The following is a 27,399-nucleotide window of genomic DNA, read 5'->3' on the forward strand; positions in this document are numbered from 1 at the left end:
AATACACCAGGGACTGTGAGCATTGTCAAGCCCGATATTTTCTTATGTGTATTGTACTGCAGTACAACTCTGAAGACTTCATCAGAGTACCTCACGTAGCTGAGAAATACAGCTGCAAGGCGATGTGTACTTTGTAAAGGTTGCAGTTGTTGAATTGGTAGCAGTACAGGTAATCCAGAGACCTGGCCCACATCTTTCTCAGTACTGTGTGAAATGATATGTGCTAAAAATCGCCCAATCCAGGCATATCCGCTACTGTCACTCCTTTCACCTTCTGTCCTAATGGTATTCCCCTACATTAACCTCCTTCTATGGTGCCCGGGGATTCTCTCTTGACTATTACAGAGAAAAGGAAAGTAGGTTCTGGGCAAAATATGTGTACAACAGATAAACCTCCCATGACTGTTAGGGGTTTAATGGTGGACTGCAGCTATTTCTGACCAAATGGACCTGTACACCTGACATGACAGTACACTCTTGTCAGTCAGTTGTACAGAAGTACTTGTCACACAGAGACTTGTGCCTGGGACTGAAATCGTGGCGAAATACAGCAGCACAAAGTGGTAGGGGGTTAACGGAAAAGTACCATTTTATCTATTTTGTGGTATACATCTGTTTTTCTGGTGAGATAAGGTGTTGTCAGTTGTTGTGGAAAACTGCTTATTTTGATGTCTCTTATTTTTATTTTTAAAAAAAAAACAGTCTGTTATTTGTTGACATTTGTTATTTGATATTCATTTCAAGGTTCACAGGTAGTTACTCAGAATTTGGTCCATTAGGCCACTGAGCAACCTAGCCCAATTTCCTAATTAACCTAAAGCTCTCTTGGGTTAAGTGACTAGCCCAAGGTCATACAGTAGGTAAAGGAATGCTGCAAGAATCAAACCCTGAACCACAAGAAACAGCTTCTTAAGATTTCATAGCTTTAATGCTCTGTGCTATCTGCTTGACATGACAAATACCATTACTCTAGACCACTCTGTCTTTTGTTATTAACTGAGTTACATTAGTTCACTTTCAATGCTCAAACTCTTTGCTTAAGAGTTTTAACAACTGTTGCAAATCAAATTCAGCCCCCATTCCTCTGTCTTCTGCACAACAAGGCCCACAAACCACATTGCATAAAGCAAACACTATATGACATTAACAGCTGTTTTTTGTATGTTTGTTTTCTTTTAAACATTATTTTTTAAATTTCTTTGTAGTATTTTATACTACAGACATTTCAATGTTAAGATTGCCTAAAACTTTAATAAGGAGGTATACAGGGAATTATACAATAAGTGGTCATTAGTAGTCAAAAGTATGCACACTGATTGGACATCCAATCTCCTCACCCATTGTAATGTAAACATATCCAGATGCAGACAAGCCCAGCCAGTCCATTATTGTACAGCAGCTAGACTGATCATACTTTAAGTAATGTACCTTGATACACCTATGACAAACGTCCCTTTTCTCCCCACATTTGGTCTCTGTTCCTTTAGGTTATACCAGCCAACCATAATAGTGCATAATATTAACTGCTAAAGTGAATCGGATTAAAAAAATAAAGCTGTCTAGTTCTGTCCATTAACTAATTTAATATTCAAAAACATGCATGCTGATTGGCCAGATCAGTTAGGGTGCTTGTGTCATCCTCTCTCTGGGCCAGTAATCAAGGAGCCTGAATCCTCACCAGTGACACTGGTGAGGGACATTCACTTAGAACAAAAATAGATACATGCAGTATTTCCACATGCATCTTTCTGCATCAAGCACAATTTCCCTTAAGACCACACAGGGAACACACTTAGTCCATGGTTTGGGTTTCTATCTCTCTCTCCAGGTCCCCAGTAAGACTCCCCACTGGCACATCTATAGAGTTGAATCATCAGTTGAGTGTCCAAGCCAAGTCCTCCACCACTCTGTCTGTGAAAACAATGTTTTGTGTCCCTGCTCTAAGCAGCTGACATACACACTCTTTGATATTTGATTTGCACAAACAGACATGTACACCTGGGAAAGGCTGGCACAGATTTACTAGCTATGCCAGCTTCTGCCCATACTATAAGGTAGTTACTGCCACCAGACACTCCAAAGCCAGCTACTCTAAGGTTTTTACAAGGGTACACAATTATACTATAATATAATATCACAGGTTTGTCCACCATTTTGAATACACTGACAGTGCTCTCAATCTGCATTCAGATATATGCTGCAGTATATAAAACAAGAGGCATGAGGTTTCCACTGGGACAAAAATAAGGAGTGCACTGACAGTTATTTCATAACAAACAAATGTCTGAATTTTAAATGCAAATGTGTATAAAAACATAGTCAATTTGTTATGCACCTGGTTACTTTATGCAATGTTTAATATGATTCCAAACTAATTACTGCATATACAGCTATTGTTCAAAAGGTGTAAAATATCAAATTATAAATCAAGATACTGTTACTCCCAGATCTGTCATTAGAGTAATTTCCTGGAAGGTTCTCTGCAGTAAGAATTTGATCAATATAATGAGCCTGACTCTGACTCTCCAGTCCCTAGAGCTGATTGGGGGGGGGGGGGTATGGTGCTGGCCTGAATTGTGAGTGACTTCAGTACATTCCAAGTCCGTGGGTGGTATGGCCATCCTGAGTCATAGACAGAGACCTGTACTTAGCAAGGATATGATATTGGACATTACCTAATGTTAGTAGGACATGGAGTAGCTCAGGTGTGTCATATGTTTGACCAGTCTGGAGGGGTGTTAACTTGATACCTAGCTTGATACACCTTCATCTCCTGTCCCTTCTTGTGCAGTAGGTGGTCTGAATGTCTGGAATGCATTATAGACTTATATATAGATGCGGTGGCATAGATAACAAAAGTATTGCAATTAAAGTTATCACGTCAGAGGAAAACCCTGTGATACTGTTGGATGACAAGATATGGACCCTCATGTATGAATAAACAAAAGTTATAGCTACCACATTTGGAGATGCAGCTAGTATTTTATTTAAATTCCAGGCTACAGTATATTATGCTTCAGTTTATAGATAGATACATAGCTAGATAGATAGATACACACATACATAAATACATGCATACAGATGTGTATGAGTTTGTCAATATCTTGTTTTGAAGAATTATTAATTATGTTTATCTGTTTCCATTTCCTTGTTTGTGATGTTGTTATTTACATTTAGACAGTTTTCAGAGGTTTGTATGTTTGCATATGGTGTGAGTGTGTTTAATAGTGTAGGTGAGAGTAGTCTGCGTGCACGTGTGAGACATGTAGAAATGTAAGTGTGTGTTTACATTTGATTATGCCAGTGCTGAATGAGGATAAGAGCTTTAGCTTCAATATAAATGTATTGTGGGATAATGAAGCATTTTATTTTCCTGACTGTTGTGTGTTCTCAGTGTTAGTCTATGTAAAAGCAGAGGGCATGTAGGCATACATCTTGGTGCCTGGCCCCTACAAGAAAGACTTTTTTTAGATGTGATTTCAGTTAGGTGCTCAAAGAAATATATCAGTTGTGATACGAGTAGGTGTTCAAAGAAATGTGTTAGTTGTACAGGTGAACAGTCAATATCTGCTGTAATGTAAATATGTATATACATGCTATTAAGCTCATTTATATGGTAACATGTTTTTTTCCTGGGTAACTAGAGAAAACATTGTGAATACTACAACTTGAAAAGACATTCACCTTCTGTGTATCTGTCTGGAATTAGACTGGGATGAAAGTTAAATAACAAATCGCTATGCATCTATATTTCAAGTTGTTCTGGTCATACTTAACACAGAGCAGGGCTCCTCAAAAACTGCCATCTTCTTTGTGTTCCTCTGATATTAGTTTAGAGTGAAAGTGAAAGAACAAATATCCATAGTCATGTATTCCAGTTCATTACTATCATAGATGTACACAGCATGCCTCCTCAACTCTATCCTCAAAGGACAGTCACCTTGTATGTACCCCTCTGACATTAGACTGGGACAAAAGTGAAAGAACTTTGGCCAAAGTAATATATTTCTACCACACAAAACTGCACGCTTCCTAGCCACCACACAAGCTATAGCAATTTTCTGTCTATACATTTGAGATTTGATTGTGTGGAAAGTAAAAAAAAAAATAATGACCACAATATCTCCAGCCTGACATAAACTGTGGTGAATTTTTGTACAAACCACTGATGTTTGAGAGTGAAAAAAGCTGAAGAAATAATCACATTGTCCTGTCTCAAGTCCTCAGCAAATCACAGCAATCACAGTATCATACAAGTGTATTTTGCTTTCACCCACAGACTGCACCTCTTTACAGAAAGGCACTTTTGGTGATTGCTGCCAATGTATGATCATTATGAAGCAGTAGAAATGATAGCCACAGTAATGTACTTCTCTTGATGTGACTTTCCTACTTTCCCCATCATCCATCACCACAATCATTGTTAAAAAAATAAAAACCTGCTCTGCACAGTGTATTGCCCATAATATCTGCATTGCCCATAATATCTGCTTGCCCGCCAAGATAAAATAAATCTGCTACAATACAAACTATCTTGAATGAGCCTTACCCTGAACACAACATTCCATTTCTTTTTCAGACCTTCACATTGCCACCAGTTACAGACTTCCTCTACTGTTTCTTCATTTCTACCATGGTCATCACATCCACTCCACTGTTTAAAGTATATTGGATTTATGCTTCTTAAGGCTGTCTGTTCCATTGTCTAGATCATAGAGAAGGCAGAACAGAAGCTTACAGAGTGAGCTGTCAGGTGTGCAGCACATTAAGGAGCAATGCTGCAGTCATTGCTGCCTTGAACAGGGGTGCCGTGGTCAACTTACTGAGTGTTGCCTTAGGCAGACATCTACTGGGCATTTACCTAAGGCTGGCAGTGTTCCTAATAAAAAGGATAGTTATTTAAGATACGAGCATAGTACTGTGGTGGTGGTGCTGCGGTAGTGTTGTCGCCTCACAGTACAACGTTGTCCTGTTCGATTCTCAGCTAAAGCGTCTTCTGTCGGGAGACATGCATGAATGGGCGTACCTTCATTGAAGGTTGTGTGTCAGGGCTGGCAACTCGGCATGTAAAAATCTACTGCCAATCATTAGCAGACCGGAGTTCCGCTGTGGCGACCCCTAACTGGGAAAAACCGAAAGACACAACAACTTGAGATATGAGCATGTTCAGAATAGTTTGTTAGTTATGCATTATGTTGCCTAACCTTCTAAATATTAATGACACAAAGTTTTTTTTTCAGAACTGTCTCTACTCCATGTTTTTAGAAAAGCCTATGTTTCTGACATTCAAGAAAACATAAGCAGGTAAGGAAAATCCAGAATCACTAAATAAAGCCATAAATATAAAAATCTTTTGCATAGTTCTAGTTCTTTTGGAATAACGCTCACTGTTTCACATTAATTTTGCTCTAAGCCTATTTAAATGATAATATGCCAAGACTGTAACCCTAGGAAATGGACAAAAATTACCATGTCTAAAATCTGTGAACAGCTTCTGTTTGTAAGTACAGCTGTTATGATTGCGTCAGAAATCATTGCATTTAAAGCCACTTGGAAAGGTTCCTGTTGGAACTGCAAGGATTACATATGCAGTCCAAGGAAGGCAGTAACGCTGAATATAAAGCTATGGAGAGTATACGCTAAATCTAACATTGTGGTACCTCAGACTATTACTTTTATTTCAAGGAACATCAATCTCATCCAGTATAAATATATATATAAATATATATATATATATATATATATATATATATATATATATATATATATATATACAGAGAGAGAGAGAGAGAGAGAGAGATATGTATATATATCAAAAGCATGTGGGGAGCACAGCTCTCCATGGCAGGGGTATAGGGTGGTATTCCTCCTTAAGAAAATGGCACTGATGTGAGCTTAAGGATTTACTGCATTTCCTTGACTACTGCACTTCAGTTTTAGTAGCTGCTGAACTCAGAGTTAAAGGTCTTCCACTCCTGACAGAAAGCCACTCTGAGGACTATGTCTTGTAATCCACCATTTCAGAAACCACTATCATACCCCCATACTTTCACTTTTTAAGAAAATCAGCAAGCCCCAGTTGCTAATTTCCTTGATATGTTACCTGATATTAGAAAATCAGTTAAACTGTAAGTGATAGCCAATTGGAGAATGCATGTTCTCCAACAGGGGATTAATGTGCAGGTATTACCCCATGAAAAAAATGGCATCTTGTTTCAGCTTGTTAAAAATTGCTGTTCAGTGAGCATAAAAAAGAAATTGAAAGAAAACAATAATGCCTCAATTAGCAAATGTAACTGCAGAGCAGTTACATGGACTTGAAAAGCCACATTTAACAAGCATGGAAAAATAAATAAAATAAAAGCAAGTAAGTGTGTGTGTGTGTGTGTGTGTGTGTGTGTGTGTGTGTGTGTGTGTGTGTGTGAGAGAGAGAGAGGGAGAGAGAGAGAACAAACCTCTCAACGTCTTTGCTTGAGAATATTGGACAAAGCCAATAATAATTTAGGAGACAAAAAATTAAAATCAGGGACAATATTTAAATTTAACACTATTTCACTTAAAAATTTAGTAGAGCAAGAGGTTTTCCATCAACATACATTTTCTGAATAATAAGAATTATGAAATTTTTATGTCTGGTTTTACTGAATGATTGTAATCCTCAGTGTTTATTTTCTGAAAATCAAACATTTAGAGGGACACAGCAAAAATATAAGGCAAAATCAAAGGACGTTCTCTACTCCTGAGGTTAAAGGCAATTCTTAATGGTGTATGCATTGACAGGGACAGAGTAACATGCTTCTGAGGGTTTCCTCAGAATCTGCCTCCCCATGTTGTAGTCAAGCATTCACAATGTGCATTGCATGCTGTTGAGTTACTCTATGTACACAGCCTCATGATGATCCAGCAGCATGCAATGTGCATGTTAATTGGTTGTATTCTCTGGTACACCACATGCAGATGTGGCATACCTTCAGTATACCTGACTGATTCAGTGTCATGTTAACAGCATCACTGAAAGAGATGGAGAGGAGGTATTGTCGCAAGCAAGAAGAAGTCATCTTCCCATGGCAAAAGTTGAGCAGAGGTGCCCCTGCACAATAGAAATGCACCATGCAATTTTGGAGAAGTAAAAGGGAGCTTTATAAATAAGCATTACTGCAGATTACTTGGTGGGATGTAGTATGTTGCAGCACTATACACTTCCAGTCTTGTCAGAAGGCCCATTCAGCACAGAATCCACAGAGATATACACTATCTGAATGGATAGGATCAATAATCTACTCTTTGCATGACAGTCCTCTGCAGTAAAATCTGTTGTGGATTTATGTGACAAGGTACAACCCACACTAAGTGATGACATCCATGGTAGATCTACGTGAAACAGTACAGGCTGCACTGTACAGTGAGATCCAAGGTGGCATAAAATGGCACAGTGATGGTTGCATTATGCAATGAGATACATGGTAGATTTACAAGGCCCAGTTCAGGTTGCACCATACAGTGAGAGTCACTGTAAATTTTCATGGCACAAAGCAGGTACCACTATTTAATGAGATCCATGGTATATGACATATTGCAGCTTGCAATAAGACCAATGGTAGAGATACTTGGGTCCAAGCAGGTTAGACTGTGCAGTGAGCTCTATGGTAGGTTGACATGACACAGTGCAGATTCCACTATGTGATGAGCTCTACGGTATATCAACAAGACATAGTGTGAGTGCCATCATGTGATGCAATCCATGTAGAGCTACATAGCACAATGTATGTTACATTATGCAATGTGATCATGGTAGAGCTTCGTATCACAGTTGTAGGTGTAGTATGTGATGAGATCCATATTAGATGGACATGGCACAATGTAGGTTGAATTATATGAAGGCATCCATGGTAGATTTGCATAGAGAAGTGCAGGTTGCATTGTTAGATGAATTTGGATTTCATAACTCCCATTCTGTAAAAGTATCCTATTTTTCCTGCATTTCTTGTGATGCAATCAGTAATTTCACTTTTTAACACTATTTCAATAATATGTTTCTGTATATTGTAAGAGAACTTCATTAAGTAAAAAAAAGTAAACACTTTACTATGCTTCTTCCAGGCTGAAATGCAAAACTTGTGTTGTGATTGGAAATGGATACAGTGTCATAAACAGCTCCTTGGGGGAGTTAATTAACCAACATGATGTTGTTATCAGGTAAGAAAAAAGATAAATAAACCTATTTTATACATATTTATTAATTTTATTTGACATTTGTTATCCGTGAGTGTCCGACTGACTGAAAACCCTTTTTCAGTGGAGGCCCAGGGAGAAAAGCTCCACAGAAATATTTGCATAAATAACAAATAAAAATGAGTACACTAACAAAGAATTACATATGTGTCAGTACAGTACAGTACAGTAAGTCAAACATTTCATATTTTCTTGAAGCGTAAAATACTCCCACTACACTTTAAGAACATGTCTGACATTAGCTATATGAAGAGAAATATATATTTTTAAAGTAGAGATACTTCAATTATATAGAAGCATTTTTCATACTTGCACCCTTCTGGCAGGAGAAAATCATAACACAGTTTTGCCCACATTAAGTTACTGGTGTCATGAGATTAACTATAAGGAATCCATTTGATTCATAGTCCAATGACCATTTATGCTTTGCTAAAACTCACTCTCAGCTTTACCTCCTTTCTCAAGGAGGGAGAGGTCAGTTAGACCTGAGCTAAATTTGAGAGTACCTATCCAGTCATCTGGATTTTGTTTGAAGGAAGGTATGGAATCGCATTGATAACATTCGTAGGAAGTTTATTCCAGGGAAGGAGATGGCACTGCGCTATGATTCTGTTTCTCCACTGCATTCGGTTTATCTGCTGATGCATATTCATGTTTTCCAGTTCTAGTGTTCACTGAGATGTTTGACTTACTGAGATGCAGGAGTGCAGTGACCACCAGATCTGTAGTGTCATTTTGTCTGAATGTTGTTTTTCAACTATCTGGACTACTATAGTTATCTTTAATAAAATTACCAAGACCCTCCTTAATAAAAATTGTCTATTCCTCAGATTTAATGAATGGCAGAAGGAGACAATAAGCTGTTTTAGTCTAGACTTTTAAGTACTAGTAGCTTAATATTTTTCTCTGCATTCCTACTTACCTCCTTAATCTTGTTCTATTTGCTCCATGTCTTATAGAATGCCTCAGTGGATTCCTTCTCAACCATCCATTTTAGAAATATATCTATGGGTTCTCAGCCCTCCATATGAAAACGTAATCTTGGACAGTCATGGAGAATTTAGCCAGTAAAATCCACTGCCTGTGCTCCCCTCCCCCACTGTCCTTCTTGCATATTATTTCCCCCTTCACATCTCCCGCACATGATTTTATGTATCAATATAATTCCTCTCATCTCTGCTGCTCTCAAGTGAGAGGGGTCTTGCTCTTCCAGTCACTGTTCATACTCCTACACCTGCATATGGGGGGTCTCTCTAATATCTTTCCTCTAAATTCATTCTAGCAGCCTGATATCTCTTTCCTTATATGGACCCCAAAATGCACAGTATTCAAGGTGTGCTCCAACTGTGGCCCCCTGTAAAAAGGAAACATTCTAGAATGTATCCCTGTAAGAGTATACCCAGGAGTCTACCTGCCATTACCACTGCCCTCTCACTCTGTGCCTAGTGGTCCAACCCAGGTGTGATCAACACCCATCCCTTTCCTGCTTTGTTACCATCAAGTCCATTCCTTAAAGGAGAACAGCACCCAAAAAAAATGAAAAAACGTGTTTTTCAGTAAATCTTGAACTTCTCTGCATTGTAATGCCTCTGCATCAAAGTAAATGGTTACTGTTATTTTCTAATTTGTTATACCCCAAAATTATCTGAAGGAAGCTGCCATGGCTAGAATTATTTTGTTTTACAGTCAATGGCTTCATCTTCCTTATGTCATGTTAGAGGGACAGAAAGACATCCTTAAAATGTGTAGTTTTCTCTCTCATCAGTTGACAACATTGACTGCTAAATTTTCACTGTCAGCATCAATCCACATTTTTAATTACTTTGCTTCCTTTCATTTTCATTAATGGCCAGCTCTATTGCAGCATTTTATAGAATGTTTGACTGACAGTCTTGAAAATGTAGTTGAATTCATTGCTATTTTTCAAAGTAACAACTATAGTTCAGTGTTCAAGTGTGAGAAATCTGAAACCTATGGACACAGGGTTACCCCTGTGGTTCCGGTGGTGGTGTGCTGGTAGCGCGCTCGCGCCTCACAGTAACGCTGTCCGTCGATTCACAGCTAGAGCATCTTCTTCTTGCGCGACATGTGTGAATGTGTGGTGTACCTTTCATTGAAGGTGTGTGTCAAGGCTGGTAACACAACCAAAAAAACTCAACTACCAATCATTAGCGGACCGGAGTTCCACTGTGGCGATCCCTAAAAAGCCGAAAGACACAAACTTGGACTGATATGTTGCAGCCATGGTTTTAAAAATTGTAGCTGGAATTAAAGTCTTTGATGTTAATCTTCTTTCCCCAACTCCCGAAGAAACATGCACTTTTGCAAAATCATATACTGACAGAAGGCAAGAAGTTAGATTAACATATTTGCTTTCTTTCTTTTGTGGTCCTGAGTTTTATTACAGGGAAAGACATTTGCATCTGAAAACTAAGTTGAAAGCCCTGACTTTTGATCAGACTCCAGGCTACACTGTTTATCCGTGGTGTGATACTGGCAATTCTGGTAATCTGTAAATGATAAGGCACATTTAAATGTCATTGTTTTCTTAGTGGCTCTGTTGTTGGGATCAATGACCTAATTTAATTACTGTGCCACTCTTAGTAGCTGTTGTGATGTAATAGATGAGACAGTTGCAGGAAAGAAAGGCAGACATAATTATTAAATTATGTTTTTTTCTGTATTTGAAACATTTAGGCTTGGATTGCAGGGAAGGAAAAACACTTTTTGGAAAGAAAAACTTGACATTTGGGTGGAGTTCTCCTTTAAGCTGATACTTCACATCAAGGTTCTCTGACCTTATTGTAGTGCTTTGCATTTCGATGCACTGAACCTCCATTAACATCTCTCCGCCTATGAATTCAAAATTTCCAAATCTTTCAGTAGGTTCTTACTTCATCCTTCAGTACTATCATCAGCAAAGAGGCCGATCATTTTCTCTATTCTGTCAAAGATGTCTGACACAAACAAATTGGAGAATAATTTGCAGAATTGCCAGTTTGCTTACGTCACGCTTGGGATGATGTTGAAGGAAACTCAAATGATTACAGGGAGGACATGCAGTTCTCAGTAGAAGGGACATCAGACACATAGCAAAAATGGAAGTGATTTCGTGAGACAGCAATGATAACCTTTACTGACAGCCAGAATGCATTAGAAATGCATATATATATATATATATATATATATATATATATATATATATATATATATATATATAGATCGGACTGAATGGAGATCTCCGTACAGAGCAGAAAGGGATGATTTCCCATTTCCACAATGTAGTGCGATCTCGGAGTTGGTATATTTAAGTAAGGGGGGTGTAGGGGGCAAAGCAATAGATGTTTAGTTTTGTGTTTTGTTTGTTTTATGTGTTTTTACTTCAGTGTTCGAACTTTTATGGGTTCGAACATATGATCTCTGCCATATGTGGTTCAAACTTGCAAAGGTTCGATCTACTGAAGTAGATCCATATATATATTTTCACTTTACAATCCCAAAATACTGAAATATCGAAATTCAGTATCTTGACACTGTAAAGCCAAAAACTGAAAACCCAAAACTCCAAAAGCGCAAAATTCCACATTGCGACTACCCACATACACACACCACACACACATAAGCACACATAAACCTTACTCCCTACACTACAAACCAACAAAACACACACAAACACAACAAAACAAACACATGCGCATACCCTACATATAATCCGATATTTCAGTAGTTCGAGATTCTAAAGTGAAACTATATATATATGTGTATGCACATATATATATTAATATATACTCATATGTGTATGTATATGTATATATATATATATATATATATATATATATATATATATATATATATATATATATAAATATATGGGTCTGCTTTGAAACATCTAAAACCCATAACATCTAATTTCATAACACTGAGACCAGAACATCTAAAACCCAAAACATCTGAAACCCATAACATCGAATTTAGTAACACCTAACACAACAAATCGCAAGAAAATAACATCCCGTCCACATATAATGACACCAAACTACCAAGCACACTTTTTACTATGTTTTTGCAGGAGGGCAAGCAACACTGTACCCCCCCCGTAAATTTAATATACCAACTCCAAGATCACACTACAGTGGGAAAAAGTTATTTTCATCTGATTTGTACTGTTAGATGTTATTAAATTTGATGTTATGGGTTTTAGATGTTTTGGGTTTTAGATGTTCTGGTCTCAGTGTTATGAAATTAGATGTTATGGGTTTTAGATGTTTCAAAGTAGACCCATATATATATATATATATATATATATATATATATATATATATATGGGTTCATGTCTACGGATCGACAACTTACTATATCGACATCCACTTCACCGACATCTAAAATAATCGACACCGCAAATCACGGACATTTAACAGGTAAGAGATTTAAATTTCGCTAATCATGCCTACCAGACATGCATAACACTGCCATACTTACTAAAACATGTTACATCTCTTACCTGTTAAATGTCCGTGATTTGCGGTGTCGATTATTTTAGATGTCGGTGAAGTGGATGTCGATATAGTAAGTTGTCGATCCGTAGACATGAACCCCTATATATATATATATATATATATATATGTGTGTGTGTGTGTGTGTGTGTGTGTGTGTGTGTGTGTGTGTGTGTGTGTGTGTGTGTGTGTGTATATTAGACACACACACACACACACACACACACATATCCACAACCTCTTTCCCACTTTTTGAAGATGGGGTTGAGGTGTCATAGTGGCAATTATCTAGAGCCAGTGTTTATACCACATGGGTGCAAAAGAAAAGTAGGGTGCAGAGAAAGAGGCAGCATAAGTAACTTTATCCTATCATCCTCCACTGTAATGGGCTAGTAAAATACCTTTTCCATTTGCTTCACTCACACATTTCTCCCATTATTGTTTGAAAGCATCTAGTCTACCAGCTTGCATTTACATCCATAGACAGCACATTTTCCAATGGACACAGCAATATCTGGTATCACCAGACATACATGTTTAACTTTACTTTTAACTTCCATACCAGCCTTTACATGTCATATCATTCTGGTGTCCATGTTCAGTTTTACCTTTAAGTACGGTGTATGGAATAATGTCCGAGGATCCCTTGGTAATGAAGTTATGCTGGGTTACTAGAAGCTTGATTGAGCCCTCGCAAATAACAGGCACTTTGGCATTTTAAAGATTTCATTTATGTTTCCTCATCCTTACAGTCAATTTTAAAAAGGCTTGAGTTTGTGGCATCATTACTAATAAGATTTGCCTTGATTTCTATGTTGTTTTTGGTGAACATCATTTTAAGAACAATAATGGCCCAATTAAGGCTTGGCCATGACCCTGTACAGTAGTATCATAAGGCCCTTCCATTCCAGAGGCCCTGCTCTTGGTTAGATTGTGGCTGCCATTAAGTACATTGCTTACTGTCCCCTTGCACTGTATTTTATTTTCTATTTCCGTGTTTCTGTGACTGATGGTGTCAACTTTAGGTCCTCATAACCAAATGAGTAAGTAGTGTAACTGTTCAGTTGTTTAAGCCCCTGATGGCTTGTTTTACTAATGATGCTATAAAAAAGAGTTTGTCTATTGTTCTTTATTCTAGAAAACAGCAAAGACACAACTCTTTATTTTAAGCAGGGGCGGCTCGTGGCATCGGACTGCCAGACTGCAGCCCCCTCAGCTAAATAGTAGTAATTGTTTATGTTTATTAATAATGTAAAAAAAATATATATATATCTTTTTTTTGTACTTTAGTAAATCAAAATTTCGAGTCCGTGACTCAGAAGTACGCGCATGCGCATTGCGCACTTTAACCGCCGTTTTAAACAGCTTTTTTTTTTTGTTTTCATTGCAGCCCAGAGGAGCAATGAAGGCATCATTGTGATGCCCAGAAGTCTATGCGGTTCCAAACCGCATAGAATTGGAAGGGGCTCGGACTGCGACGTCCGCAGGCACGTCATGACATGCTTGCTGGGCTAAGCCTAAATGCTGCTGATTGGTTGTCGCTCTCTTCCCGGGCTTTATGTGCTGGGAAAAGAGCGAGACTCAAGCAGTTTCAGTTGTAGAATGAGGTGTAACAGTAAAGTTACCCAAATGTGGAGAACTACTTCTAGTTTACCAATGATTCACAATAATTAGCAGTTTGGCAGTACCCCTGTTGACTCTGTATTCATTAAAATGAGGTACTAATGGATGCATTCCTTCAGGCAGGTTTATATTGTCAGAAGGAGTATAAAATGGCTGTTAAATAATACTGCTCTGGTAAGTAATATTTTTTTTTAACTATGAAGCCACTGTATAAGGCATTAGCAAAGGTTTTTTACTACAATACTGGCTATCATGTAGAGAACAGCCTGAAAGCATCTATCTGTGGTAAATTGTGGAGTTTTGTACAGGGATGCAATCAAACAGAAAAAGGCAGAATGTCATACTGAATTATATTATTATGACTCCAGTCCAAACATACTTCTGCGGTCAGGGTGCAAAATGTAATAGATACTCATATGTTTCCTTTATTTTTATCAAAGCTGTTTCTGTCTCGCTCACCTATTGAAGTTCCAAGCTGTCACCTTGAATGTTCTGTGAAGTTTAATATCTTGCTGTATCTGCTTCAGTCTGTCATTGTGCATTAGTGAGATTAGAAATAATAAGTGAACACTGAGCAAGCTGAAATCAATTTTTGACTTCAGTGCACTGACATGGATTCTTACAAATTGCTGTCTGCTTGTAAGCACTATGAACTTTTGCTACATAAGAATGGAAGCTATCCTGCATGAATTATACCTGCATCACGCAGCACATAATTAACAAGTACAACATGGCTTAACAATATATGTTCTATTGGATTTTGTCAATAGTATTACATAAACTATTGCATTCATTTCTAATGTTTAGTCATAAAGCATGAACAAACTTAACAACTTTTTGTTTCACAAATGAATTACTTCAAGTTACATGAAGTTATGCTTTAAAATTGTAAAAGGAACACAAAGTGCATACAGTTATTCTTTCAGTTCTGTAAATAATGATTCATGTGCATTCACCAGACTGAATTCTTTGTCATGAAAACCTTTTATTACATTCTCTTGTGAAATCCAATATCTTCCCACATGTTTTGCCATCATATTATCCTTCACATCTTCAGTTCTGGCAGAATTTATTCATCCAGATTTGTGCTAAGAACTGAATATGTTTGGGGGCTATATTTCCCCCATTACTGACTTTGTCTGGGTGTTTTTTGCTAAGAGATTAAGAGCTATGGTGAGAACTGAATTCACTGAATGTTTGGGGGCTGTATTCATCAATTATTGGCTTTGTTCAGGTGTTTTGTGCTAAGAGGTTGACAGGTGTGCTATGGTGAGAACTTAATTCACTAAATGGTAGCCATTTAAGTTTCCGTCTTCCTCTTTCAGAAAACAGCTGATTTGGCATAGTGGTATGTTGCTCTGACTGTTTTGCACAGGGACCTTGGCAGTAAAATTTATGGTGGTAACACAGCATTTTATTCTAGCAACTTTCCAAGATTATACAAGCAATGTTTAATGTGTCCCTGGTTTTTGGGCTTTTGACCCCCCCCCCCAAATACATTTTGGCTTTTTCCAGTTTTCTTGTGCTGCGAAGTTGAGATGCAGTTGAGTATTGAGTAGATTTTACAAGGAGCTGAGAGCTGCAGGGGAACAGAAGTTTAGTGTTGCTTAAGTGATTTCGGTTTGCCTTGTTAATAGCACAACAGGTTGTGTACTTGCTTTTGATGCAGAAGGCTGTGGGTTCTACTCCCACAAGGGGTGGATGCTGCCGTACTGAGAATGTTCTCCTTGGTGAAGATACTAACTATGAGTCTGTTATCAGTTTGCCATCCATTTCCTCTTGCAATATTACTAGCTTATCATTTTTTTTAATGTAATATAGGCAATTTATTCCTGAGGGGCAACAGACGCTTTATTTTTCAATGAAACCATGAAATATAAAGGTGTTTGCTAGCAGCAACCTCTTCATTAGTTACAGATTTCTTTAAAGTGAAATTATTTAGATGACTTTTACTTCTTCAGAGATTGTGCATATTTACTGATAATTGACTGTAGAATTGTGCATATTTACTGATAATGGACTGTAGAATTGTGCATATTTACTGATAATGGTGGACTGTAGAATTGTGCATATTTACTGATAATGGTGGACTGTGGAAGTCTGAGTAGACTTTTGTGATAAATGTTCTGAATTGGGCAGTTTTGCCATTATGGGTGCATGCGTTTTGCTTCATTGCTTACTGGAAAAATGTTCAAACCAAATTTAAAACGCCCTCTAACAACTGTACTGTATTGTACAAGGAATATAATTTAGTACAATGAGGAAGGTGTATCAAAGAGCACATGTATGTTTCATATGTAAGGGGCCTATGATTTGAAAACAGCCCAAAATTAATCTTTATCTGCCACTGGCAAAATGTATTTTCTTTGAATGTGGGTTTCAATGCTGTTTCAATGAATGCGAGTTTCAAGGGCAGAAAAGTTTTAATACTAAATTTTCATTGTGAGACTGCATTGCTTTGTTTAGCAGATGACTTAGTGTTTGTGCTGTAAAATACAAAATAAAACTTTCAAATGAAGTCCAACTCATCATAGAAGTAAAGCAGTATGCACATTAGTGTTTATGGTAAATGGAGTGAAATAGCCAAGTAATGGTTCATTGGAATGGCTGCAGAGGCTCCATTCAACCATGATTTTGTCAAGGGGGAAGGGCATTAAACTCAGACAGGTCCAGCTGAACTATACCTCCCAACTGTCCAGATTTTCAAAGAATAAATAGATTTTTGCTTCTTATTTTTGGTTTGTTATTCATAAAATTTGTAGTTTTCTGGCAAATCATTTAGGAATTAAGTCACTAAATGATACACTGAGTTTCAGACTTCATAACCTTCAGAAAAATGCATGCTAAAGTAAGAACTGTTATTCTATCAACTGTCTCAATTTATACAAGAGCAATTTTTAGTACTGTTTATATGTTCCCCCAATATATTTGGCCTTGTTCAGATTTACTGCATTAACAGGTTGAGAGGTACACGCAAATAAATTGCTTTATAGAATTAGGCATAGCCAACCTCTCAACTGTCCCCGATTTTGGCTCAAAATGTTGCTATTCCCCCTAATAATCCCTCCGCAAAATAGCAATTTTGGAAGAAAACATGGAGGGTTTACAATTAAGAAATAACTGTAATAATCAAAGTTATAAATTGCTTGAAATGCATGTAGATTGTTTTATTTTGTCAGCTGCTCAAGTTAGCAGTACTAATATTAAAGTGTCCCTTCTTTGACAGGTTCCCAGCTGTATTGTGTGGCTATTTTATATTTTTGCATCACAGTTTTGGTCCATTTTTCATAAAATTGTGTTTTTTGGCAAATTAGTGGCAAATCACTAAAGACTGAAGTTAGAAAATAATGACAGACATTTGAGTTTCAGATTTTATACCCTTCAGAAAATTCATATTAATGCAAGACCTATTCTATTATCTTTCTAAGATTATTAGAGCAATATTTAAAAATTGTCCTTATTTTTGTGCCTTTGTACCACTTTGGCTTTGTCCAGATTTTTTGCTCTGAGGTTGAGAGGTATGACAAATGTGTCAGGGCCATCAGAGTCAGCCAGAGACATTTTAAATTGTGACATACTTGTTGCACCCCACTCCCCCATGTAGTGACTCTGGATGCGTCCAAGCAAGGCAAGGAGTAGTTATGCAGTGTAAATATGCAGTGTGTCCCCCCATCCAAGGTAGACACAAGTACTAGTGGCTTTTCATCTGTCCTTGATTTTGCAGAATGGTCTGGTTTCTGTCATATTTTTGCACTGTTGATTTATGCTTATTACTCAGAAAGTGCCTGTTGCTCTGTGTTTAATAGCAATGCTTTAATGACCATAAGGTAAGCTTGTCTGAGATTGTAAGATGCAAGTAAGCTTTAATAAGCATACTGTTAAAGAATTGCCAACATTGAAAGCCTTTCTGTTGTTGCCATGCAGAGAATACTTGACTAGATAATGTATAAGCCTTGGGTATTAAAGGACAGGATTCCATTATTTTAAAAAGCTCATTAAACTTGTTGGAAACTTCCAGTCATCTCTACAGACTTTACCTGTAAACTAAACAGAATGCCAATCATGTGTGGTCCATAACCTGTACAGTAATCTTTTAAGCAATGTATCTTGAGCTTGTTTCTTGTTTGCTTTTCATTTTTTACTTTGATCATGTTTTCCCCATGAAACAAGTAGATAGTTGTCAGGCAGCAGGTCTTTTTTGGATAAGAAACATTTTTACAAGTGGGGGCATCACAGAGATTTCTACTTTCAGCATGTTACTTGGTACTTTAATAAAGCTGAATATAAATTATAATTAGAACTGCAGTGCAAGGAGAAGTGGTTTGAGTTGAGTGCTTCTGGTTTTTCTTGTACTTGATTTTGACTGGCATTCCAGTAATGTATTTAAAAAGTAATTTATTTTTTCATGCCTCACAACCTTTTGTTTCCATCTAGATATTAAGTAAGCTGTCATGCAACCAATGCATTGAAATATTTTTATTCTTCTACACTTATTTTTGTCTTGATTGGACTCTCATAATGATGGTTTGCCACCCAGGGCAGCGTATTTAATTAAAGTTAGTTTTTGTGGTTTTGAGCATAGCTCCTCCCCTTTCTGGTTGACCACACCTCTTCCCTTGACCCCACCCATTCAGCTGTCTCCTGCAGCCCCCCTTTGATTTGAAGTTACCAGCCGCCACTGATTTTAAGTATTAAAGTTTCTTTCAGTCTATTATTTACTTGGATTCTATTAAGTATAACAGTTTTCTTCACTTGCTTGGTCACATGGAATTTTAGTTTGTCATTACTTTGATCTAATTACTTTCCAGAAATAGCTGCTGGTGGAGTTCAAAACCATCTTTTTCAAAAATTAGGACACTTATAAGTGAATACTCTCAAAATACAGTGATCAGTCACTCCTATTGGAGTACTCACAGTTTGGGTAAGACCAGTTAAGTCACAAGCATGGGGTGTGTATGTCTGCATGTATGTGGGTAGGTCTGGGTGTTCATATTTGTGTGCATGTTTATGAGTGTATGAGCATCTGCCTGTCTGGATGGTTGTAATGGGGTGTTGGAGTGACAATCACGAGTCAGGATGTTTACTTGAATGTGGCATGCATGCAGTGTATGGATGATGGATGCGTGTATGAATGTGGCATGCCTGGAGTGTGTGGATGATGGATGTGTGCATGAATGTGGCATGCATGCATGCAGTGTATGGATGATGGATGGGTGCATGAATGTGACATGCATGCAGTGTATGGATGATGCATGTGTGCATGAATGTGGCATGCATGCAGTGTATGGATGATGGATGTGTGCGTGAATGTGGCATGCATGCAGTGTATGGATGAGGGATGTGTGCATGATTGTAGCATGTATGCAGTGTATGGATGATGGATGTGTGCATGAATGTGGCATGCATGCAGTGTATAGATGACTCTTTCCAAGAGTGGGAGATAATGTTGGGAATTGTTTGTGGATGATCACTACAATATAGTACAAAGCTTGCATTTCTGATAGAGTTTCACATATTCACTGGTCAGTTTCTTGACCCCCAACCTTTATTTGTAACAAGACCCCAAGATAACTCAAATCCTTCACTTAATGAAGCTGTCCCTTCCTTCACCTGCAGATAGTCATCTATTTTTTCCAGGTGAGAACCATGGCATCTGATTTAGTGACATTGATTTCTATTCCATCTGTTTTACACTCATTAGGAAACCACTTTTTTGCAATCCAGAGATCATAGTACTTAAGGTCATGGAAACAGCATTGTCTGCAAACAACAAAGATGGAACCTTCACATGTCCAAACTGAATAGTCTTCAAAATTCAACTGCACCATGATCTTCTTTGTGAAAAATCATGAACAATTAGTTAGGTAGCATACCCTTGGTTCTGTCCTATGCTCATCTTAAATACAATTAAGTCAGTACTCAGGATGTGGACACAATTTACAGAGTTGTAGGTAAGTACAAGGCTATCTGTCGTTGTGGGATATTTTTTTAAGTCTAGCTAATCTCATTCAAAGGTAAGAATCAAACCCTGTACCTTGTGTTTGTGATGTAAACACCTTAACCATTATGCCAACTCACAACCCTTATTATTATTATTATTATTATTAGGTTCATAGTTAAGTACTCAGCCCGCTGCCCTTGTGGACCATTTTAATCCTAGCAAATTTCCGTTAGTGAGAATTAATCCCTATACCTCTTGTCTCTGAGGTAAACACCTTAACAATTACGACAACCCTGTCCAAGTGAAATCCTATGCCTAGATTAATTACATTTGAGAATGTGGGCACAACTGTTAGTCCTGAAATACAGGGAAGTGCCTCAAATTCTTTTGCTACTTCCTGACAGTGATTCTCAGTTGAGATTAGAATTTCTACAATTGCTAAGAAAGAAAAGTCTGGGCTGCTTCCTACACTGTGGTCATCCCTGAATTGCCAGAGAGTTTACTGAAATCCCTGATATACCCAAAAGTCATTCTTCATGACTACTCCAAACTTCTCTACCACCTTGGTCTTCAGTGACCGCTGTAGCTAATGAATTTCTGGTCCATTAGAACCTACCAATCAAAATTTAAGATATTTATAAATTGTCATATGAATATGGCAGTTTTGCACATTTTTAAAATGGGTGACCAAAACAGGTGATGCTAAAGGCAGATTGTAATGACTGCAACTAGCTGCTGTAGAATACATAGAAGCCATCTCAGTATAAAATGGTGATATTTGGTAACTGGAGACAAGGCCTGATCACCAAACCTTCGAGCTGTAAGGTAGAAATGTAGAAACAAATTTCCAGTATGGCCTTTGGTCTTGTGGTAGTTGAATGCCTTTCTTGGCAAAAATGCCACTGTGAAACAAGTAAGAAGTTAAGCTGAGTATACTGAGATTGATATTTTACCTGATTTGGAGAGATAGTTTGTTAGTAATGACTAGCAAGAATTATTGAGTTGATGATCAACAGCATGACTCAGGGAAGAATACTACATTCAGTCTGGTTGAAAATAATAATCTGTTAAAATACAACCTATATTTCATGTGCCATTCTTTTTGTTTCTTGTTCCAAGGATAAACTACTACATTCAGTCTTGCTGAAAATAATCAGTTGTTAAAATACATCCTGTATCTCAAGTTCCATTCTTTTTGTGTCTTTCCAAGGATAAACAATGGTCCTGTCAAAGGATACGAGAAAGATGTTGGTACCAAAACCACCATACGTCTCTTCTACCCAGAGTCTGCTGAATTTGATCCAGCAGATGAAGACCCAGAAGCCCTCTTAGTACTTATGACCTTCAAGAAACGTGATTTAGAATGGCTAAAACAGAATCTTTATGATGAGAAAAGAGTAAGTGATACAGAATCAAAGAAATATATGGTCACAGATTATATGAAATGTTTGAAGAGCTCTCCTGGTTTCTCTTACAGAATAACGTTTCCTTTTACTGTATTTTCTTTTTTGAAAACTGGAAGTAAGGTCTTCCAGATATGTTATGCTGTTAGTGATGCTTGTGTACAAGAAAATTGAATAGTTTTGTGTGTTCACTTAATTTCGGATGGCTTAAAGTGTGATAAGCATACTTAGGTGATCTGAAAACCTCTTTTTTATTTTTTGCAAAGCAACAGTTCAATTGATTTGGATTATTCTGGAAACTGACAATGTTTTATTGCTGGTATCAGCAGTGGCTCTAGCTATTGTAAATATTACCATTATTTCGTTAATGATATATTACGTGTCATAAGCTGTCTCCAGGCAAGCAATGAAAAATATTTTTGGAAACATTGTGTTACATAAGTCAGATGACGTCTTACTTATGGAAACTTTATGTGTATTTATTTACTTATCTGTATGCATTTGTTTATATTTATCAGTGCAGAACTCTGATCACAATGGACCCATTTTCAGGCTCAGCTTCTAGAGTAAAAAAAAAAAAATAGTTGAATAGCAAAAAAAAAAAAAGAATATAAAGTATTAGAACTTTGTGTTTGATTTGTTAAGGTAGACTCTATCAAAGAATATTCAAAGAATTTATGAAAACTAGTAAAATTTTAAGATTCGCATATGACAGCATAGAGACATAACGTTATATACAGTATTTACAATACAAGACAAAAAAAAAACAAATGTTCACTGCTGTTAATAATTTGGTGTTATGCAAACTGCTGTCGTGTTTTTATGGTTTTGGAGTCGTGAATCAAAGCTATATTACAATAGTACAGAGGAAAGGCCTATTTTGTATATTTGTATATGCAGTAAACTTTGGAACCCAAGCCATCGAGATGACCGAAGCCAAAGAAATCACATATAGTAGCACAAAAAATGCTTTATAACTTCCTACTAATAGTTGCATTAAAGATTTGTTTTATATCTTAATATTGTATGAAATAACAAGGTCAACAAGTTTTTCTTTTACTGAAGATTTAATTTTAATTGGTGGACTACCAGGGTGGCTTGCTTTTAAATTTATTATATTTTGGTCTATATGGGTCTGACAATTCTATACATCTATTTGTGTTTGTCTAATTATAAAACTATTTTGTGAATGTGATGTTATACATGCAATATGAAATTTGTATATACTATGTTTTTGTGCTATCCTAAATTCTGTACTATATTGAGTGTTTTTTTAATGTTCATAATCAATACTGTAGACTGAATACTGCTGTTCATATTCAAAACAATATAATTGCACTGTCTTTTGGAGCTTTTCTCCGCTAAAAACGGGCTCCTAGCCCCGTCAGACTTTCCCAGTTAACAAATGTAATTAATGAAGTAATTAATTAATAAATAAGTGAATTTTGAGATTTCATCATATAATTTTATATGTATGCACAAGTCATAATACAGAATGGTTGGATTCTAAAACAAACTATCCTGGACCATGTAAAGAGGTAATCAAAATCCAGCAAACAATGCCATTCCACCACACTTTACTGGGAAATAGTAACTATGGAAAACCTATACTTAACATACTCAAAGTGATATGGGAGGAAAAGCACCTGGAGGAAACCTACGCCAACCACAGGGAGAACATGCAGACTCCGCACAGAAGGCACCCCAGCCAAGGATCAAGCAGAAGAACCTCTTGCTTTGAGGCGACAATGCTAACCACTGCACCACCATGGCCACCCACCTGCAATACAGTACTACAAGCCATTATTCTTTCAGTACAACAAGAAACCTATAAGTGGCTTTGTGAAATGAAATAAAGTTGAGCCAAATAAAATATGAACGTATTTGTGGCCCCTTATAACCTAGTATTCTGATCATCACAAAATATATCTGATATATATGTATGTGTATATATATATATATATATATATATATATATATATATATATATATATATATATATATATATATATATAAAATGCAGTAAAACCAAACAAAATACCCAGTGGTGTCTTCCAGATGGCTAGGTGCACCCAATTCAGCACAAGGAATACAATAACTCTCACACACAAACTTGGCAACTACAAAAAACAATGACTCTGTGACAATAATAAAATACCACATCCGAATGCCATTATACAATGCTGAGTTGACAGCCATAAAGCATACAATGTAATAAATGTATTAAACAATAACTATGTGCAAATAATACATAACTACATATTGCATGGTACAAAGTGGAAATTCACCAAAAGCAGGGACCAATTAAAAAACATTTAAAAAAATATTCTAGACCATCCTGAGAGGAGTACATGTGTACTCCTTGTCATTGTTAGTGACTCACTATGGCAGTGAGACTATTATGCTAACTTGCAGCTACAAACTCTGGTGCTGTGGTTACCGATCACACACCAGTATGAGCAGATTCTGTCACTGAAAAGCTTTGCGGGTAAACTCAGTAACTTACTTATGCTTCTGTTATATTTGCAGCATCTATTGCTAACTTACTTGCTTAGTCAAATTAATTCCTGTCTTGAAGCTCTTCTCTAGTTTTGAATAGCTGTTCCATTTCACTGAATTATATTTCAGTGTTTGTAAGGTATGCATATGACAGATTACAAAACATTGGTAATAATAATCTTCCTTCATCAGCTAGCACTTTTAACAGAACTGTTTTTTAAATCAGTCAAATCACATTTGATAAAAGAGACATCATTCAGTCAACAACAGTAACAGAATTACCTTGGTTGGGTTTAACACCTTCTGGAACTGGATACAACTGCTGGCCACTGATGTAATGTTTTCTCTCAGTCATCCAGAGATCTCGGTTTCAACTTTTGTTAACTGTAGCAGTAACACATCTCTCCTGCCTACATTTGTTTCCCCTTGTGTGTAAATAAACCAAATGCAAGAGGATATCACTCTGCAGAGCAAGAGTTCCTCCTAAACCTCATAATCCAACCAAAAGAAACTAAGCCAGCGACTGTCTGACCATGTCTGAAACCCGATCGCACGATGCAGAGCTGAGAGAGAGCTCTCAGCTCACTCCTCATTGGCCCTGACTGCAAGGGAAGCAGTTCGGAGCTCCTCTGTTCTGTGCGGTAGTTGACCGCACAGATGTCTGGGTATCCTGCAGCACAGGTTGATGGGTACCCATTTCTCTGCATTCAGACTGCCGATAAAGGCAGTCTGAATGAAATTTTTTCTTGTTTTTTCTAGGTGGGAGGGCTGCAGACTGGGATTCTTACCACCGGACGATGGACATTTACTAAATAAGCAAAGTACAATCCATGACAACATCCCCTGCTGCTTGGCGCCCTGAGGCAATTGCCTCACTTCGCCTCTCATAGTTACGCCACTGTGTATATGTAAGTTATTCAGTTATACAGTTGCTATATAGACAGTCATCATGCATGTATACCTCCCATCATTATCTTTTGACCCTCTGTCAACCTGGCACAAAAGAAAGACATAGATATCCTCTACTCTTACATGGTAACCTATACAGTCGTAAAGATATAACATAAGAATTCAGCTGTTTGATCTAGATGGCCTACTCTTGTACCAAGACAGAATGGTAATCATTGCTTCATGGAATGCTGATGTGTTACGGCAGAGCTTTGTGGAGCATCAGTGACTATAAAGGGTAGAAGAGGAGTGAATATGTCATTGTGGTTGCCCCACATCAGTGCTGATGTCCAATGGAATGTACTAACATACTAATTCCATACCAAACACAAATCAACCCAAACAAAACAGCCAGTAATGACCATTCCATCACTGAATGATTTGTGAAAAAGGGCACTGCAGACTCTGTGAGCTTGATAGCAGGAAATGCCTCAAAGTACTATAAAATTATCCCACTGATAAGGAGATCCTTCATCTACCCAAACTAACCAACAAGTTATGTTAAAATATTTTGTGTGATGAGAACTTCCTGTTGAGATCATTTCTGTTTGAAACAAACCAGTTTAAAAGGTGCAGGGAAAAGAATGGGTCTATCGGGTGTATATTAGGACATCGAACATGCAGAATGTCAAATCGCAAAACATCAAACACTAAACCTCGAACGCGAACAATGCCGAACGCTCAAAATTCCAAAAACGGAAACCCCGGACTGCCACAGTCGGCCCATGCAAAGTTCAACACCTTGACGTCACTGGGAAATGTGAAGAATGTCTGCTACGAATCACTGTGCAATAGCAGGGTAAGCAAGACACATAACATCGGAGTGATACATGTGAATGTATTACCTCCACTGTGGTGTGACCTCGGAGTTGGTATATTTAAGTAGGGGGGTGTGGGGAGCAAAGCCCCCCCACATAAGAAATAGATTGTAGATTGTTTTAGTAGTTAATAGGTTGTAGAGTGTGTGTTTTAGTAGTTAATAATGTAAATATTTTGTTGTTTTTTGATAGTGTGTATGTAGTTTGGTTATTGTTGTGTGGTAGTATGCTGGTTTTGTTTTTCATATTTACTTTTTGTTGAGCAGAGTAGAGTACTCAATGTTTAGGTTTGTAGGGTAGTTATTTTAGGCGGCTGGGTTGTGTTTTGACATTTCAAGAGGTGTAGTGTTTGGTGTGTTACGGTTAGGTGAGCGGATGGCCAAGTGTTTTTGTTTGTGACTTCTGTTTTTGGAATTCTGCGCTTTTGGGGTTATATGCGTTCGATGTTCTGTGTTCGATGTTGTATACTTCGATATTTTTGTCATTCGATGTTCCAATATAACCCGGTCTATCCATACTACTTCTATGCCTCATTATGTACAAATGTCTCACATTACAGAAAGAAAGAGAAGTTCAGGCTTGGGCAGAAATTTTTCAGGCAACTTGATCTACACAGTGCCTTAATGCCTTATAAAGCTGTTCCTCATAATGCAAGTTCTTTACAGAATGGACCTGCCGGAGCCCTTGGGCTCTTAGGGTTTTGCCTTCAGTTAGTATGCAGATATTTTAGCTGTCTATTTACAGGGTTCATCTGAGGTGTACACCACACTTCCTCAGATTTTAGCATCTCAGGTGCAGGTTATATAGTCTGCAGGTTTGTACTTACAGATAGTTTCATTGATTTTGTATCATAGCATGGGGAATACAATAGCTTAGGCTCTTAACTTATATTACTCACACATTATACTTATTTGTTTTAATAATGTCTTTTCTGCAGGATATTTACAGGAGTGTTGATCGCCATTGTGCACCGGACATAATCACAATGACATAACACACAATAACACTTGGGGAAACACTGCTTAATCAATTGAATGTTGCACTCTGCCACTCTGTAAATAGCTCTATGAATGTTGGTAAAACCAGGGCTGTTGACTTTTATCCAGTCTGCAATTTTGGCTTAAGGAATATTCGTGGATTTGGATGTGTCCAGTTGGACATCAATCGATCAGTCAAATATTGATAATCTGCTTGTGATCCTGACACTATAACCTTCACAAATGGTGGTTTACCCCAAAATCCTAGTCATAGTTTTTGTAGTTCAAAAGTAAAGGAAAGATTTGAAAAAAAAAGCGTGAACTGTGCTGCAAATCAAAAAGATCTTGAAAACACATTTCAATCCTTGTAGGAACATACACATTTCCAGTATCCTGAATCTTTCCTTTTACCTCCCATGCCAAATTACCCATCTATAATCCAGCTTACATTTTTCACAGCTCCAA

The 27,399-nt window shown here is 37.4% G+C and overlaps 1 protein-coding gene across 1 annotated transcript in view; it reads left to right on the forward strand.

Moving 5' to 3' along the window:
* The first annotated feature begins 463 nt into the window (after positions 1 to 463).
* Positions 464 to 27,399, forward strand: part of LOC122808508 (CMP-N-acetylneuraminate-beta-galactosamide-alpha-2,3-sialyltransferase 4-like) — a 154,287-nt gene continuing 127,351 nt past the window's right edge. The window contains exons 1-4 of the mRNA XM_044079465.1: positions 464 to 563; positions 5,241 to 5,304; positions 8,101 to 8,196; positions 21,500 to 21,686. Of these exons, the coding sequence (XP_043935400.1) occupies positions 464 to 563; positions 5,241 to 5,304; positions 8,101 to 8,196; positions 21,500 to 21,686 (447 nt within the window). The remainder of the gene's footprint in view (positions 564 to 5,240; positions 5,305 to 8,100; positions 8,197 to 21,499; positions 21,687 to 27,399) is intronic.

This window comes from Protopterus annectens, chromosome 8.part0 (assembly GCF_019279795.1).
Source record: "Protopterus annectens isolate FY-2018-M chromosome 8.part0, PAN1.0, whole genome shotgun sequence".
In the NCBI taxonomy this organism is placed as follows: domain Eukaryota; kingdom Metazoa; phylum Chordata; order Ceratodontiformes; family Protopteridae; genus Protopterus; species Protopterus annectens.